The 16,945-nt window shown below is 34.7% G+C and overlaps 1 protein-coding gene across 2 annotated transcripts in view; it reads right to left on the minus strand.

Annotated features, from left to right (window-relative positions):
* Positions 1-16,945, minus strand: part of ADGB (androglobin) — a 118,388-nt gene that overhangs the window by 71,284 nt on the left and 30,159 nt on the right. For both annotated transcript variants that reach the window (XM_083832557.1, XM_083832558.1), the window contains 4 exons: positions 10,116-10,210; positions 7,240-7,414; positions 6,335-6,425; positions 2,127-2,271 (listed from right to left, as the gene is read on the minus strand). In XM_083832557.1, coding sequence (XP_083688683.1) covers positions 2,127-2,271; positions 6,335-6,425; positions 7,240-7,414; positions 10,116-10,210 — 506 coding nt within the window. The remainder of the gene's footprint in view (positions 1-2,126; positions 2,272-6,334; positions 6,426-7,239; positions 7,415-10,115; positions 10,211-16,945) is intronic.

Genomic DNA, 16,945 nt, shown 5'->3' on the forward strand with positions numbered 1-16,945 from the left:
TTACCTATATCTCTCATGTATTTTCTTACTCGCCCTTGACTCTCCTTGTTTGCATGCTCTACTGTGACATACCAGCTTTCCACATGCAGAATGGCTCTTAACTCCTGGACTAGAGGAGAAAGTCAAAGTGACATTCCAAACTACCTCTATGTTCCTAGTACATAAATGTCTATTACTTTGCAATTATCTAAATCTATATTTGTACAGCTATAGAGACAGAAGTAATCCAACCAATAATTTTTATACTACTTACAGCACCTTTTTACCCTGCTGCTTTTGTAATGATTTTTGTAAGCTGCAATTATTAAAAAGACTTTTAAAAGGTCATGAAGTACTAATTAAGCTATTTTTTGTTTCTAAAATGTACACAAAATGCAAAATAGCCAAAAATATATTCTACTGCAAAGATTTCTCTTTCACTGCAACGTTGTCTTATTTTTAAATAATACCGAATAAATATATCCACACACAGATACAGTTTCTAGACAATATAGATATACAACAGTTTAAAACATTGAGTTTCAGATCTGAAATATAAAAATGGCATTATACTGTACTCTGAAGAGTAAACATATAGGTACTCCAAAAAGTACATAGAAAAAAAATTCCCTTTACTTCAAAATTTACAAAATAAATTATTACTTGCTTTGTCTATGAAGATACTTAACACTATCCTCAACAGCAGTTCTATGGTCTTCAAACACATTTTGTAACACTACAGGCAGTCACTGTACATCAACGAAATACCACAAATATTATCCCCATGTGTATTTATCAATTTGTCCCAGAAAGGTACTGTAGAAATTTTAAAATTGGATCATCTTTATCAAAAGATTGTAAGGATCAGCACTTTGATGCTGTTTTTCCTTTATGCAGCACTATGGATAAATATATTTTATAGAGACTCTTAAATTATTTTTTATAATGTAATCATATTGAAAGTTAAAAAAAAAAAAAAACAACTATAGAAGAGGCACTTATTCTTTACTTGGGACAGAAAATGAATGTGAAGGGGAGAACTGTAGTAAACATTTAGAAGTTGGGAGTGCTTCTTCCCCATCTTAGCCCAGATATAGTTGGTTTACTGAGTTGGATCCAGATTTTGAGATTTTAAGAAAGGCATTTGTATATATGTTAGGCTGATTTCTCTCTCAATTTTCAGAAAGTCAAAGACAGAAAAGCTATCACATGCTCTTATGAGTGGTGTTTGCTGCACTAAGTATGAAATTGAAGAGATAATGGCACTGACAATTTGGATTTTTTTGTAGGTGTTGTGCTAATAAAATGACATCTGTGGAGCTCTGTTTGTTCAATCACTTGAATGTTTCTGTTTCTATTTCTCTATGCTGCAAATAATTTTCCTGTACAAAATATTTTGCATGAAATAGTGTAGTTTCCAGAAAGTCTCTTTTTGTAAGTCTCCTTTCTCCATTCAAAATATAAGGTTTAAATACTACAAGTAGTGTTCTTTTAGAGCCATATCTAAAAGCAGACTTTGGCTGTGTATATAAAGAACAAGGTACAATCCCTTTTTTTTTTTTTTTTTTTTTTTTTTAAATGACAACAACAACAAACAGTGGTTAGATCTGCCAGAAGTCATCCTAGTAATATTTTACTGATCTGGGGTAAGATTAACCTTATTTATCATGGAAAACTACAGTGGCAACATCTACCTAGTAATCTCTAGTGATCACCATTTCCTTTTGTGGAGGCGTTTCCTTGGCCAGCTTGGCAAACTGCGCTCAGTGTGCTATCCCTAGTGAATCTGTTTGGAGGAATTTAGAGGCAACCTGAACAAGCCCTGAGAAATCCTCATTTGCATGAATTTATAGTGTTAGCAATATTACTTTGATAATCTAAAGAAAGAAAAAAACAAACAACAACAGAAAAAAAAGCATAAATGTAAGTTTAAAATGAAAAATGTTAGTAAAGGTTTCCCATACATCAATGTAGCTATAAAGTGGAATGAACAGTGAATTCGCTTAAATATTGGGGGAAGGGGCAGATAGCTTACTAAGCTAAAAAAAAATATATGCTATAAAACCTATATTTAAGAATCAAGTATTTTCTATTTCATCTTCGACTATCCTTTGCAATATAAAATTAGGTCAAAAAAAAATTATTACCTGAGAATAATCTTCTGCATTTGAGTGTCTCTCACTTTGATTCATATCCACATTACTGTCATTTACATTTTCAGCATGTTCAGTGACAGAAGGGAGATGGGTCAGTGAATGAAATCCTTTTTTGATGGTAGACTGTGGGAAGCAGCTAAATAATAAAAGAAAACTCAAACACTTTAATACACATATTTGCTCTTGGTCTTCATAACTACTATTTTTAACAGAATTTTAACAGAATTCTGTCAAAATAATTTGCACCTCCTTTATTTTGACAACAGAGTAGCACAGAAAGTACATACACATATATACCTTATAATTAGTGGCTTGGCACCACACATATATCTATGCTTGACTAACTAACTAATCTTAAAATACAAAACCCAAGCCAGTTGAGGAAAACTAGATGGTAATACCAGAAGTGAATAAATTTCTATGGCCCATAGACAGGAAAAAAAATATATATATATATACACACACACACATATATATATTTGTGTGTGTCAGAATAGTGTTTTTTTCCCCTCAAAAATCAGTCTACAAATGTACCAGACAGATAAAACACATGATAATTAAGTAAGGCCAACTCTTGCTGTGGTAGACGGAAGCTCTGCCTCTGACTTCAGTGAAGGCAGAAGAATGAAATACAGACATACAAACAATTCTTTCTTTGTCAAGCAAACTAGGAGAATGAGATCAAAACAATGCTGCAAACATGACAATTAGATGTGAGTAATTGTGTTATGGCAGCAATAAAGAACAGAGAAAAATGTAAGCATGTGTTACCTAACTCTTTTCTTAAGGACTGATATAATGAAACATCAAGATCTTTAGCAGTAACTTGTCACAATTATCTTTCCCTTGAGACCTTCAAAAAAATTTTATTAGAATAAAAGCAAGACATTAAAAACAATTTCAGTCCCAGTTGTTTATCTAAGTCCTTCACCTTATTTAGGCAGCTATATTACTTTAACAAAATGTTAACTCTTGCTATATATTCTTTTCTACCTGTTAATTAAATTCTCACAGGAAACTAAATTAGCCAATTCTCATGGAAACTTAGAACATTAAATAAACCATTCTTGACAAAATGGGGTAGGTTGACCATGAAGGAATCTATTAAATATGAAAAGAAATATATAAAATAACATACAAATATGTTTGTAATGTAATGTATGTTAACACAAAAATAAATAAAATAAATAAAATTATGCTTAATTATTATTCTATCATTCTTTCAATAATGTATTTATGCATATTGCTTTAAGCATTTTTACGTGTTTCTAATCCTACAATTTGAAAACAAGTAATTTACCGTATTTTAATCAGGAAAAAGCAAATAAATCAGTAAAACAATGACTTTCCCCGAGTATTCCAAAATAATCCAAGGGCTTTTTTTCCATGTACAAATGCTGTTCTTCCAAAAATATTTTACTGGCTTATTATCAGCCCAACCAATCGCTGTGATCAAAATGCAGTACCTGTCAAATATGCAGTTTATTCCGCTTACTTAGAGATGCATTTAAAAAAAGTTGCATACACCTTAAATATACATAGGTTCCCAGCAATATACAAATTGGGCTCAGGCTCAAGAAAAATATCAAAATAACATAAACCTTTTTGTACTCAGTATGTCATACATTCAGTGTGTCCTTTGTCAGGAGTTCAGTCAGAATAAAAGAGAGATTATAAAAGAGGGATTAACTGCTAATAATTTTAGCAGTTGCCTAATGAATGCTCATATCATAACATTAAGCAGTGAGTCAAAGGAAAAAAAAAAAAAAAAAGGACCTTATAACCTTAATGGAAATTGTTCTTTTCCTGTCAGCAAGAAAGTGTTAACATTGAATATTGACTAGAAGTCGTGCACACATCAATTTCTGAAACTTCTTCTCTAAGACTCCTTGTTTAAAGACCCTGGTTTTCAAAGGATTATACAACTTCCATACTGTCTTTAATACAGGATGTTTATAAAAAGTTGTGTTTTGAGCATGAACAGATTCAGCTACACTTTCAGGCTGCTTGTAACAACTATAGTAAAAAAATAGCAGTAATTGTTCCAATTATGTGAAGTCAATAAAAGTACTGACATGCCATTCAATAATTTCCTTGTTATGTGCAAGAAATTAAAAAATATCTGTAGTTTTAGGCAAAACTTTAAAGATGCTAAAGAATATTCCTATTTGTGGTGAAAGTGACCTATTAAATATTTTACTTTTTTTGGCCCCCTAATTACAGAAAATTACAAAATATTTTGAGGTTAACATAAAATCTCTGAATTAAGTAATAAATTAGATTTTGATGGGTATTTTTCAATGTATAATCATACTTTCATTAAAGATACCCGATCTACTACCTGGCTGATACATCTCATATGAAGAAACAAAAGAAAATGGGGATTAGATTTTTTTTTCTCCATATAATTTTATGCCAAATTTTATACTCTACTTTAGCAAGATGGAAGTTCCCCGTATATTCTTCCTGAATTATGGAAGAAGTAAAAACTGAAGAGAGAGATTCAGCCACATCAGTTTCCTCTGATAATTGGATACGACTGAGTCAACAAGGCCAATTATTTTTCAGAGACAATCATATGTATGATGTAATAATGGAGCCAGAAATGAGCAAGAGATTAACATTAAGTAACTGTTCACAGTTAGGCGTTACACTGGCTATCTTTGGCATATGCAGATTATGAACTTTACAACAAAAAAATAGAATTAGAAAAAATACGCCCAAATTTTGCATGGGGAGTTGCTAATGTTATGAAATTATTCTATATAATTTGTTGCAAGGCCAGATGAAAAGAAAACTGTCACCGTTTCATCAGGCTTTTTAAATGCTCATTAATATTCAGAAATATAATTTTCAATGATTTGTGTCTAAAAAGTAACCTCCAAGAAAGCAGGAGAAAAGAGATATGAAATTTTCACACAAAAAAGACAACATTGTAGAAAAAGGTAAATGACAATATATTCTTCTGTGACATAAATCAGATGAAATTAACACAGGTCATTGAGCAATGATGGAGAATAAATGTGTGTATTACAGATCATGTAATGGGACCAAACAAAACTCTCTGAGAGGGGGCTTGCCCCAAACTGTTCTTGTTAAAGAGAAAGATGTGAATCAGCCAGAGTTAAAAAATAATGAAATGAAATGAAATGAAATAAATAAAATAATAAAATAAAATAAAATAAAATAAAATAAAATAAAATAAAATAAAAAAATAAAATAAAATAAAATAAAATAAAATAAAATAAAAAATAAAATAAAATAAAATAAAATAAAATAAAATAAAATAAAATAATAAAATAAAATAAAATAAAATAAAATAAAATAAAATAAAATAAAATAAAATAAAATAAAATAAAATAAAATAAAATAAAATAAAATAAAATAAAATAAAATAAAATAAAATAAAAAATGGGGAATCATATTCAGGAAAACTTTTGAAACATGAGAAGACAGCTTGAAAAGACAAAAGGATGATGAAAATGTGCAATAGAGGGGAGAGACCTTGAACTGGAAACAGCAATAGACAAACTCTGGTTTGTCAATGCCTGTAGCTACCCCACTGGCATGACAACCTGTGCCTAGGCCAGACAGCTCGCTGCCCGTGGATGTCGAATGCACTCAGCTTTGTGCATCCAGCTAGGGGATTGTCAGTACAGGGTGTGACCAACAGGGACCAACAGAGTAGCCTTTCTCACCAGCATGTAGATTAGCAGATTGTAAGGAGCAGCATACAAAGCCTAGAGCACCCCAACTCCTAAAGGAGCTGTGCGCACAGAGGTGAACCCCAACCTGAGGTGTGTGCACATAGGGAACCCTGCACTCCCACAGGAGGGGGTGTGCTTGTAATCTGTGATGCCAGGAAGGTGCATATAAGAGCACGTGTATGTCTCTGTGTGTTATTAGAAGTTTTGGGACTAGTTGCAGGAAAGGCTTCAGATTTTTTTTTTTTTTTGAGTTTATTAACATTTTGTAAGTGGCTTGTCTATTGTAATGCTGATATTGATCCTAAATGTACAGTTCGCTGATTGCCAAATTATTATGTGACATCAATAGAGTGCTTTGATCCTGATGTGCTTTAGACTACATGAACTAAACAGTTTTTTCCTGTGACCCAAATAAGTATAAACCATTGTGTTTTTATAGTGAAAATGACTAAAAAAATGGATGTTACTGCTGAAACTATACTGCATACTTACACGTCTTTTGGTATTGTGATAGGATTCAATTTGTAGTTCAAAAATGGGCTAGCAATCTCGATGTATTGTTCAGGTTTCTTTATCACAGGCTCTGGAAAAAAATAAATATATATTCATAAAAAATATTTAATACTTAATTGACAGATGATTTCCACAGGGGATTACTCATCTCTAAATAATTATACAAAGACTTCAGGAAAGAATCTCCAAACACCATGATATGCACTTGAATAAAAGATAACAACTGGGGTGGCTTTAAGTGATGTATCATGAGCAAATTAAATGCATAACTCTCTGACTCTTAGCTTGCAAGGTATTAAAAGTGTATTTAACCTATATGTAAAGTTATACAAAATAGCTCAGAACTGTGGCAATTCTACAATTCTACCTTTGATGATTTCCTGTTTTCTATGCCAGTATATTTTGCTAGCATGCCTGTAAATCTTTCATATTCAAGCTATCTCATGTTATATACTTAATTTCATTATGCAGTCTAGACTAGGCCCAGAATAAGTTTGCTCTTAAAACTGTGAATAATTGCAGAAGGGCTAGTCAGATACTTTAAATGTTCAAAAGGTGTTTAGAAGCTTTCATGGCTCTGCCTCAGAGCTTTTGCACTGCTCTAATGTTACTCCCTCTGAATTTTCTCCAATACAGTAAAGTATTTTTTAGCAACACATTAAGACATTTCTCAAGGTGTTTAAGAAATAATAGAGTAATAGAGCTAAAGCAAAGTATTACAGAAATTGAAAAAAAAAAAAGAGAGAGAAAAGAGAGAGAAAAAAAGTAATCCATAATGCAGTTCTACTGAAATTATACTAACAGATGATAAGTATGTGCTTGAGAACATTTATAATGATTAAAATGTAATTACAAATTTATTTCAGAGGTTTGAGTAGACAAACCTTGAGGTTCAGATGTCACAACAGTTTCCTTTTTCTGACGGAAACGTTTCCAGCGAGGAACTGGTGGTGGCTGTGGTGGTGCTACCAGAGGGCAGGACCTTGTTCTAGTAACCAGGACAGGATGGCTATATACTTGCAAAAGCCCATATTGCCTCAGATTCTCTGAAGAACCAGCCTATGAAACATGAAAAGACAATCTGACTGGGCACAGCTCTCCTTTCTCACTGCCCCTTTCTTTAAAAAAACAACAAACAAACAAAAAAAAAACCAGTATGCACACAGAAGCGTCTAATGGTTTAGATAACAAAAGAAGCGAGAACAGTTCACCTGACAACATTATCCAAAAGCATTCTATATAGGATCAATATTCACCATAAAAAGCATAATTGAATACTTAGAAGTGTCTACCTATATTTTAATTTTCAGTAAAGATTGATCACTTCTTTAAACATATTTGTACAATCATATTCTTTGGGTGTTACAAAAAACGTAAGTGAAGCAACGTGTACAAGTAAGGAAACAACACTGACAAAATTTTGCTTCAAATAAACATATTTAAAAGTACTTTTTTTTTTCTTTTTTGAAATAATAGTCCTTCATGCTGAATTTATAAATTAGTAGAATTCTAAAAGTAACTGGTGTTTTAGATAACTTCTGATATCTTCTTAATCTTCTTAACACTTTCAACAACATCATTAAAGTTAAGCTTTCTATGTTATGGCTAATTAGACAACACATTGAAGGCACTACAGTTGACCCATATATACCAAAGCCCTTAGCAAAGGACTTAAGAGCAATTTTAGACGCGGACATTGAGTGGTGCTCTTCCCATTAAAACAATAATGGTCTCATATGTAAGTCTGTTATTTTTTCTCTGCTGAATGTTCTGTTTCAAGATTTGTACATCCTTACTTTGTTTTTAAAAATACACCTTCTTTCCACTGCTAGATAAATTGCCTATAACATATTTCTTTAACCCTTTCATCAGCTCAGATTCTGATTGTACCTCTTCATCATCAAATGGTCCCAAGGTGGCATAATTGCAAGCAGTGCAGAGAAGACTGTGGTTGTGATTGTCAGAGTTATTTAAAGGGAGAGGATCAAATTAAATTCTTTAAGGTACATAAGTAATATATTGGCCTCATATGATCTCTGAATTTATAAAGATATTTTACAGGAGCGGTGACTGGTTACGCACACATTCTAATAACTTAAAAATGCAAGCTAAACCATCTGAGATTGGATGGATTTTGAAGAGGGCCAGTTAGGTGCTGTAAAGGAGAATTCATCAGGTGCTGAGCAGGAAGCATAGCTGCATAACAGAAACTATTGATTTTTTTTCCATCTTGTTTGAACAAACTTAAGACAATTACATTTACTACATAAATCCAAGGACATACACACTAAAAGACACAGCTAAAATGGAAACAGAAAAAAATCTGGAGGAAAATTCTGGCACAAGTACAATCAATGACAAACCTTCTACTGATTTTGGGGAGCAACTCTTATCCCAAACAATTACTCCATTCTCCAAATTATAATTATTTCCATTGATGTAGTGCTTACCAGACCCCCAAAGAAAGCTTGAAAATGGGCTTCTTTTTTTTTTTTTTTTTTTAAACTAGGGCCCACAAGAAATCCACTACACTTCAATATTTAATTTCTGTCAGCTTCCATTTTCCTATCAGTCTTTGCTGGTTTAGACATATAGATTCACCTGCCTCATCGTATGTGGTCTGTCATGCCTCTTTTTCTGTAATCTCTGCATCCTAACAGACTGTGGCCAAGTCTGAGACTCAAGGCCTTAGGTGTCAGGAAGGATGTAGCCCCTGTGTCACTGTGTTCAATTTGTTTTTGGATGACTAATATTACTTCCTACTAGAAAAGAGACAGTATTGTCTGAGACCTTGAATTAAAATAAATTAAAATCACAGAGAACAACGTAATCTTCGAAATAACACAAAATGAGCTGCACTGAGGAGAAGGAGAAGGAGAAGGAGAAGGAGAAGGAGAAGGAGAAGGAGAAGGAGAAGGAGAAGGAGAAGGAGAAGGAGAAGGAGAAGGAGAAGGAGAAGGAGAAGGAGAAGGAGAAGGAGAAGGAGAAGGAGAAGGAGAAGGAGACATTCAGAGTATTAAAGCATAACACATGCAAACTATTTTTTTGAAATTTCTTGTCCTCATCCTGTGAAGCTTGCTGGTTTTCTGAGAAAGAAGATTACACTTTAATATTCTACTTATGTAAAATATGATTAGAATGTGATTAGATTAGATTATTAGCTAAAATAAATTTAGCTAATAATTATCTCAAGAAAGCCCACTTTGGTATTTAAAATAGTTTTCCCCAGATTATGAGTAGCTAAGTGGAAATTTAAGCATTGCTTTTACTCCAGCTTCTTGAAGTGCTAAACTTTCTCCAGCTGCTTCCACCACTTTCAACACCACTGATAAAAATGAATATAAACATACTATTTCATACAGAACATCATAACAAAAAATGTATATGAGATAATTATTTGTGGCCTGAAAAAAAAAAAAACTAAAATTCATGTTTTTCAAGTAATCCTTAAAATAATTATTCTTTCCATTCAGAAGTGTCTCATCATGATGCATTTTCTCATCCATGCCTTGTTACTCAGAGACATCAGCACTTGAAATCCAGAGGAAAGTGAAGTAAAACTAAAAATTGAGCATGGTTATGGTAGGAAAAAGCATGTCCATAATCTAGGACTGAAATACCAATTTAACTGATAATCATTACCTGGTGATTGTTTTACTACACTATTATTATTATTATTTACAATGTAGTTGTTACAAAAATAAACATTCAGATAATACAAAATATAATTCATTATTTTCCTGAGAGTACAGAATCTTACCATTTGATCTAATGAAAACACCTCCGCTTCAAACAAATGTAACGGAATAAAGCCAGCATATACTGCCATATCTGGCTGGGTTCGTACGGAAGAACCTAGGTAGAAAACATTAACAGGTCTTGGAACAGGGTAAGCCATAAACAAACATTGTGGTTCCTTCCCCTAAACTATTCACTTTCTCTGGCTTGCTTCTATTATTCTTTTCTTTGTCTGACTCTTATTCCATTCAAAACAAGAGCTTATTGTAAAGTATTCAGAAGAGGAGCCATGGATGTAAAAAGTACATTGTTTTAGTCCTTGTGTATTTAGATTATCAACAACTTTTACATATTTTACTGTTTTCACACAAATGAATAACAACAGCTACAACTTAGAAATGCAGAAGTAGCTCTTGCACTTGTTCTTTTATTTTTCTTCAAGTTTTAAAAATACTAGATACTAGCATGAAGGTCCCAGTACACATCTAGACAGCTGAAGTGAAAGCATACCGATTGGCAAGTACTAGCTAAAGGCTTCTCAAAAGTGAAAGCAAAAAATGGTTTTGCTGGCAAAATGATGAAAAGTCAGAGCACTCACTACTTCTACCAATGGGTATAAAGACTGAAATAGGTAGTTTGAGAAACAGTGGTCAAAAACCAGGGTTGCTGCTCCTAACTCTGTCAAGGAGATGGAAAAAATGAGGTAACAATAGCTGCTTCAGAAAGTGTGCAGGGGTGACTCCCCACACTTCATTACCCCTAGAAATCCCTTGCACTAAGCAACTGTTCAATCTCATCTGTGAAAGAAGCCATTGGTAAATCCTGAAAGTTAGAGAATCCAAAGCTGTTTGGCTGACAGACAGTACACAAATGCCAAAGGAAAATTAAAAGTCTAAAAAATACAATATTAGAAATATGGGTCTGTGGTTTGACCTAAAAGTCAGCTCAGGAAGAAGCATCTCTGCATTTTTCTTTAAACATCTAAGTAAGCATGTGCAGACAGGATTTCAGTAGCATGGTTGTGACATTTTTCTTTCATCAGAATGTTTTGTCTTTGTTCGTTTCAGTTCCACCTCAAACATAGGATAATTACTTCCTATTTTTACCTATGTTTACTGAATATTCAACTGGAAGTTGCATTAAAAATAGACATTATCTGTGAAATGGAAATACAAAGGAAAATAAAATGAAAAAACAGAAAATGGAAATAAGAAGAAAGGAAAACAAAAGTTAGGCAAGTGTCTCAAAAACATAGTTTATCAGGCTTTTAAAAATCCATTTATTTACAAGGTATGAAGGTACGCAATGTCTTTTTCTTGAAGTAGTAAGACATATCTGCATCTTGAATATTCTTTTAGGAATTCACCTTCTCAATAAAACATAAGCTTATGGTAAGTTACGATTACTTTCTACTGGATTCTTAGTATTTCTCTCTGTATGCTTTCGATAACTGTATTAACCACAGCTTGTGTTAGCTGTAGGTTTCAATTTATTCAAAAGCAAGAATATAATCTAGGTTGAGTCTCTGTCCTTACTGACATATCTGATCTGTTAAAAAAACAGCAGTAGTATCTATGATGTACCACACATTACCGAACAGTATATGCCACAAGCCATATCAATCTCATTGCACATGAGAAGCATTTCTCACACACAGGTATTTCATGAATACCAGGTATTCATCATCTGGAGAATCTATTTCAAACTGATAGCCTTGATAAAATTACACTATCAGATGAAAAATGTCATAACATATAGTACAACAAAAAGTTATGTTCAGCAAAGCCTATTATTTATATCCACCAGTGTAGATTTAAAGATTTTGCATTGTGTTGTTAAAGATTTCTGAATCGTTGTAGGTGCTTATATTTTACATCTGCAGCATTGCAAATTCATTTACAGAGGGTGATTGCTACACCATCTGAACAAATATTTCAGTCCCTGGAAAAAGGGAGAGTATCAATGGAATCAATCCACGTAACATACACATCCAGTCAGTTAAAAAGAAATGCCAAGAATGAATATTGTTATGCTTTATAATCATTCTTGTTTTTATAAAAAACAAACAAACAAACAAAAACATAGGTTTTGAAGACTTGCAAATAATTTTCTCGCTATATCCCTAGATTTCTCTTAAATATTTTTTTGTATCATTCAGGAGCTGATGCTGAGTTTTAACTTTCCAAAACAGTTTGGTTGGCTTTCAATATCTTTCTGTTGAGGTGTGCAGCTCATACACTAACCCCTGCTGCTGAGTTGGGCATGAATTAACTTTGCCTATTGGAGAGTTCTTCTTTAGCCTTCAGAAAGGTGATATAGGTGTTTTTCATAATTCAAATATTACATAAATATTTCAGAATGATGGCATGCATTTGAAAAAACAGAACAAAATATTAGGCTCTGGTCCCCACTTATAAGTAAAAACTCTTTTGAACCGGCAAAAGGGAAACGCAAAAAAACTTTATGGATATTTTAATGTGCGGTATGGATCTCATTTACTCTGATGATTAACATTGTGGGTTTACTTGTATAACTAACATTTTTTAAACATTATTATAATCTCCCAGCACTTCTGTGACATAGAAAGTGACACAGAAAATATTATCTCTAATCACAGAACTAATATCAAGGCACAATGAGACAGCAGACACAAAGAGCTAGTTTGTAGAACAAATTCCCAAATACCTGGCCAGTGCCTTTTAAAGTAGAATAGTATTCCTTTTCCAGCAGTTCCAAAATCATTAGAAAAATCATTAGTCTAGAAACAGAAATAGAAATTGGAGTGGTGGCTCATTATAGGAGCAAGAGGCCTACATAGCTCACACCTTACCATCATAAAACCTCTTTATGGAATGAATGGACTCCCCAGGTATGAAAGTAGAAATTGTACATAGAAGAAGAGGCTGATGAGTGGAGAAATGAATTGCCTGCAAAAGCATCCCAGGGACTGGCTGGCCACAGGACCAAAGAGCTGGTTGCTCGCAGGAAGAGCCCTGACTGATCAGGTGGAGGATTGGTTATTCTTCTGGTTGCACAGAACAGGATAAATAGAGAAAAAAAAGTAGGCACAATGCTTCCTCCAATGCATATAGTATTTGGAAAGATGCAGAAGGCATTGGTTTGAGTGCACAGGTGCTTCAGAATTGTATTTGTATATTTGTAGTATGTCTAGCAGGGATGGAGCTGATTTTCTTCAGAACCACCCATATGGTGCTGTGCTTCAGATTTGCAACAAAAACATGTTGATAACACACCAGTGTTTTAGCTGCCACAGAACAGTGCTTTCGTCAAGTCCTTCTCACTCTGCTGCCCCAGAGAAAAAGCTGGATGTGGGAAAGAATCTGGAAGGTGACATAAGTCAGAGAGCTGACCCAAATAGATGAAGGAGATATTCCATCCCGTACAATGTCACACACTGCAATAACAGGGGATGGTGTTTTCCTAAAGTAGCTGTTGCTCAGAGCCTGGCTTGGTATCAGGCTGTGTGTGGTGAGTGATTGCTTTTCCATCACTTGCTTTTTTCTCTCCTTAATTATTTTTTCCATGTATTAAAAGTTATTGAAAAGTATCTTTACCTCGACCCATGAGTTTTTTTCTTGCTTTTGCTCTTCTGATCCTCTCCTCCTATCCTGCTAGTGGACAGTGAGTGAGCAAATGGGTGGGCACTTTGCTGCCAGATGGTGTCAACCCACCACCATATTATAACCCCTGCTAAATCATAAGCCTGTAAGAGAAGTTTCTAAACGCTTAGAAGCAACTGGTGTGCCAATGCTTTTTGAGAAATAATTCCAATATTTCACAGGAAAAAACAAACAAAAAACAATTCCTTTAAAGTCCTCATACTCATTATGTACCGTGAAAACTTGTACATGGGAAATGAGCACGTTTATGGTGCTGGAAATTAAGTACTGTTCAAGACACTGACCTTAAAAAAAAAAATAAAAAATAAAATAATAATTAAAAGGCCTGCTGCATTGAGTAAAGACACTGATTTACAAGAACAATTCAGAAACATTTTGTAGCTGTTGCCTCTAGAGTCTTGACTTTAAGCCTAGACTTAGTTACAGATGTTACTTCATGCACAAAAATAGTTCTACTGTCCTGCGCCACTCTTTGCAGGCTGTTTCATATGGCCTACAAGTTTTTTTCTCTTGTGGCTACAACCTCATAGGGACTATAATTCAGTCCTGTACTATTTCAAATTACATTTTGCCTTTTTTTTTTTTCAGTCTTAATCTCAAGTTTTATCCCTATTTTAAGCCTTCTGACTTTACAATCTGCACATATAATTCTATTCAAATTCTTAGTAAGTTCAGTAGTGAAGTATATACTTTTGATTCTTTTCCAGAACTCTTTTCTGATACTTTTCTTTTTTTTTTGCTTTGGTAATGTCTGAAAAAAAATAATAATACTGCTTTTAAAAGACACGTGAAAGTTGACAGGATTCAAAAGTTTTAATAAAGTTATGTTACCCATCTCTTAATCCCATTGATGTTGATTAAACAACTTCATTCAGGAAAACAACATTTTGCTAACTTTAACATAGGTTAATAAAGGTTAAGAATATTTCATGGCTTTAGAATGCATTTCATCTTCTGTTTATGAAAGAGATCTAGGATAAAAGAGTTCTTTGATCTGCCACATTTTAGCCCCAAGCTAGTAATCTGTCTAAATAACTTCTTTGCACGTCACTAAGGGTCTTTAAGAAAACAGAATACATTGTGCTTTAAATGGCAGAAGAAAGACCAAAATGTCATGTGGTTTCCTCATATGTAAATACAAAATATGATAATTTTTGATGCCCTTTCACAGATTTGGTACAATTTCCAGAATTCGTTACTTCTGCTTCTCCTTTGTTTTATTTTCCCACAACGTGGATGAGTGAAATGCCTAATCTACTATTCCACAACAACTACAATTTAAAAAAAGGCTTTAGTCCAAGTTTTGTTTGCAAACTTATTAATTGTTGGTAATTAATTTCAGAATTTCTCTTTAACTCCTTTACTAGTATATAATGTAGGAATTCAAATGAATAAGGTACATACTCATTGATGAAAAATAACATTGGATTGATACAAGTGAAAATGATTTAAATGAACAATTTTAACTGGGATTTAAATCAGGAAGCAAGAAACTGATTCACATAATAAGAAACTGATTTTCATTCTTTTTATACATTTTTACTTTGTAGTTATAACCTTAAAGAAAGTTGTTCCACTGACACTCACCTGCTGATTTTCAACTAGATAATATTCCAGTTAATAAATATGTTTCCTTCTGCTAGCTGTATGGATATGCTATATATTTACAGATATAAACAATGACAAAAATCAGCTTAATGTACATTTAATGTACATAATGTACATTTAATGTACAGAAAACGGAGAAACAAAGAAAACATAGGTCCGCTACTAGATGGAGAGGGTCTCCTCACAGACAATGACACAGGCAAAGCAGAGACGTTTAATGCCTTCTTTGCCTCTGTCTTCAACACTGATGATGGGCTTCGGGACCCAGGGTACCCTGAGCTGGAGGACCATGACAGTGGAAATGACAAACTCCCAACTGACCCTGAACATGTGTGGGAATTGCTGCTCCACCTGGATCCATACAAGTCCATGGGTCCAGACGGGATTCATCCCAGGGTGCTTAAAGAGCTGGCTGCCGTAATCGCGGGACCTCTCTCAATTATTTTTCAGCGATCTTGGGAATCTGGAGAGGTCCCATTGGACTGGAAGCTGGCAAATGTTCTGCCAATTTTCAAGAAGGGTAAGAAAGAAGACCCTAGCAGTTACAGGCCTGTCAGTCTCACGTCAGTGCCTGGTAAAATTATGGAGAGGATGATCCTTGAAGTTATTGAAGCGCACCTGGGGGACAATGCAGTCATTGGTCCCAGCCAACATGGGTTCATGGGGGGTAGGTCCTGCCTAACAAATTTGATTTCTTTTTATGATAAAATCACCCATCTAGTCGATCAAGGGAAACCAGCTGATGTGATCTTTTTGGACTTCAGCAAAGCTTTTGACGCGGTTTCCCACAGGATCCTACTGGACAAAATGTCCAGCATACAGCTAAACAAAAACATCATACGATGGGTGAGCAATTGGCTGACGGGCAGGGCTCAAAGGGTTGTGGTAAATAGGGCCACATCTGGCTGGCGGATGGTCACTAGTGGGGTCCCTCAAGGCTCCATTTTAGGGCCAGTCCTCTTCAATGTTTTTATAAATGATTTGGATGTAGGACTAGAAGGTGTTTTGAGCAAATTTGCCAACGACACCAAACTTGGAGGAGTTGTGGACTCAGATGAGGGTGGAAAAGCCTTGCAGAGAGATCTGGACAGATTGGAGAGCTGGGCGATCACCAACCACAAGAAGTTTAACAAAAGCAAGTGCCAGGTCCTACACCTGGGATGGGGCAACCCTGGCTATACGTACAGACTGGGCAACGAGATGCTGGAGAGCAGGCCCGCAGAGAGAGATCTGGGGGTTATGGTTGACAGCAAGTTGAATATGAGCCAGCAGTGTGCCCTGGCAGCCAGGAGGGCCAACCGTATCCTGGTATGCATCAAGCACAGCATTGCTAGTCAGTCGAGGGAAGTGATTGTCCTGCTCTACTCTGCGCTGGCGCGGCCTCACCTGGAGTACTGTGTGCAGTTCTGGGCACCACAGTACAAAAAGGACATTAAACTGTTGGAGAGTGTCCAGAGGAGGGCGACGAAGATGGTGAAGGGCCTAGAGGGGAAGATATATGAGGAGCGGCTCAGGTCACTTGGCCTGTTCAGCCTGGAGAAGAGGAGGCTGAGGGGGGACCTCATCACAGTCTACAACTTCCTCGTGAGGGGGAGTGGAGAGG

The sequence above is a fragment of the Anser anser genome (genome assembly GCF_964211835.1).
Source record: "Anser anser genome assembly, chromosome: 3".
Classification (NCBI taxonomy): domain Eukaryota; kingdom Metazoa; phylum Chordata; class Aves; order Anseriformes; family Anatidae; genus Anser; species Anser anser.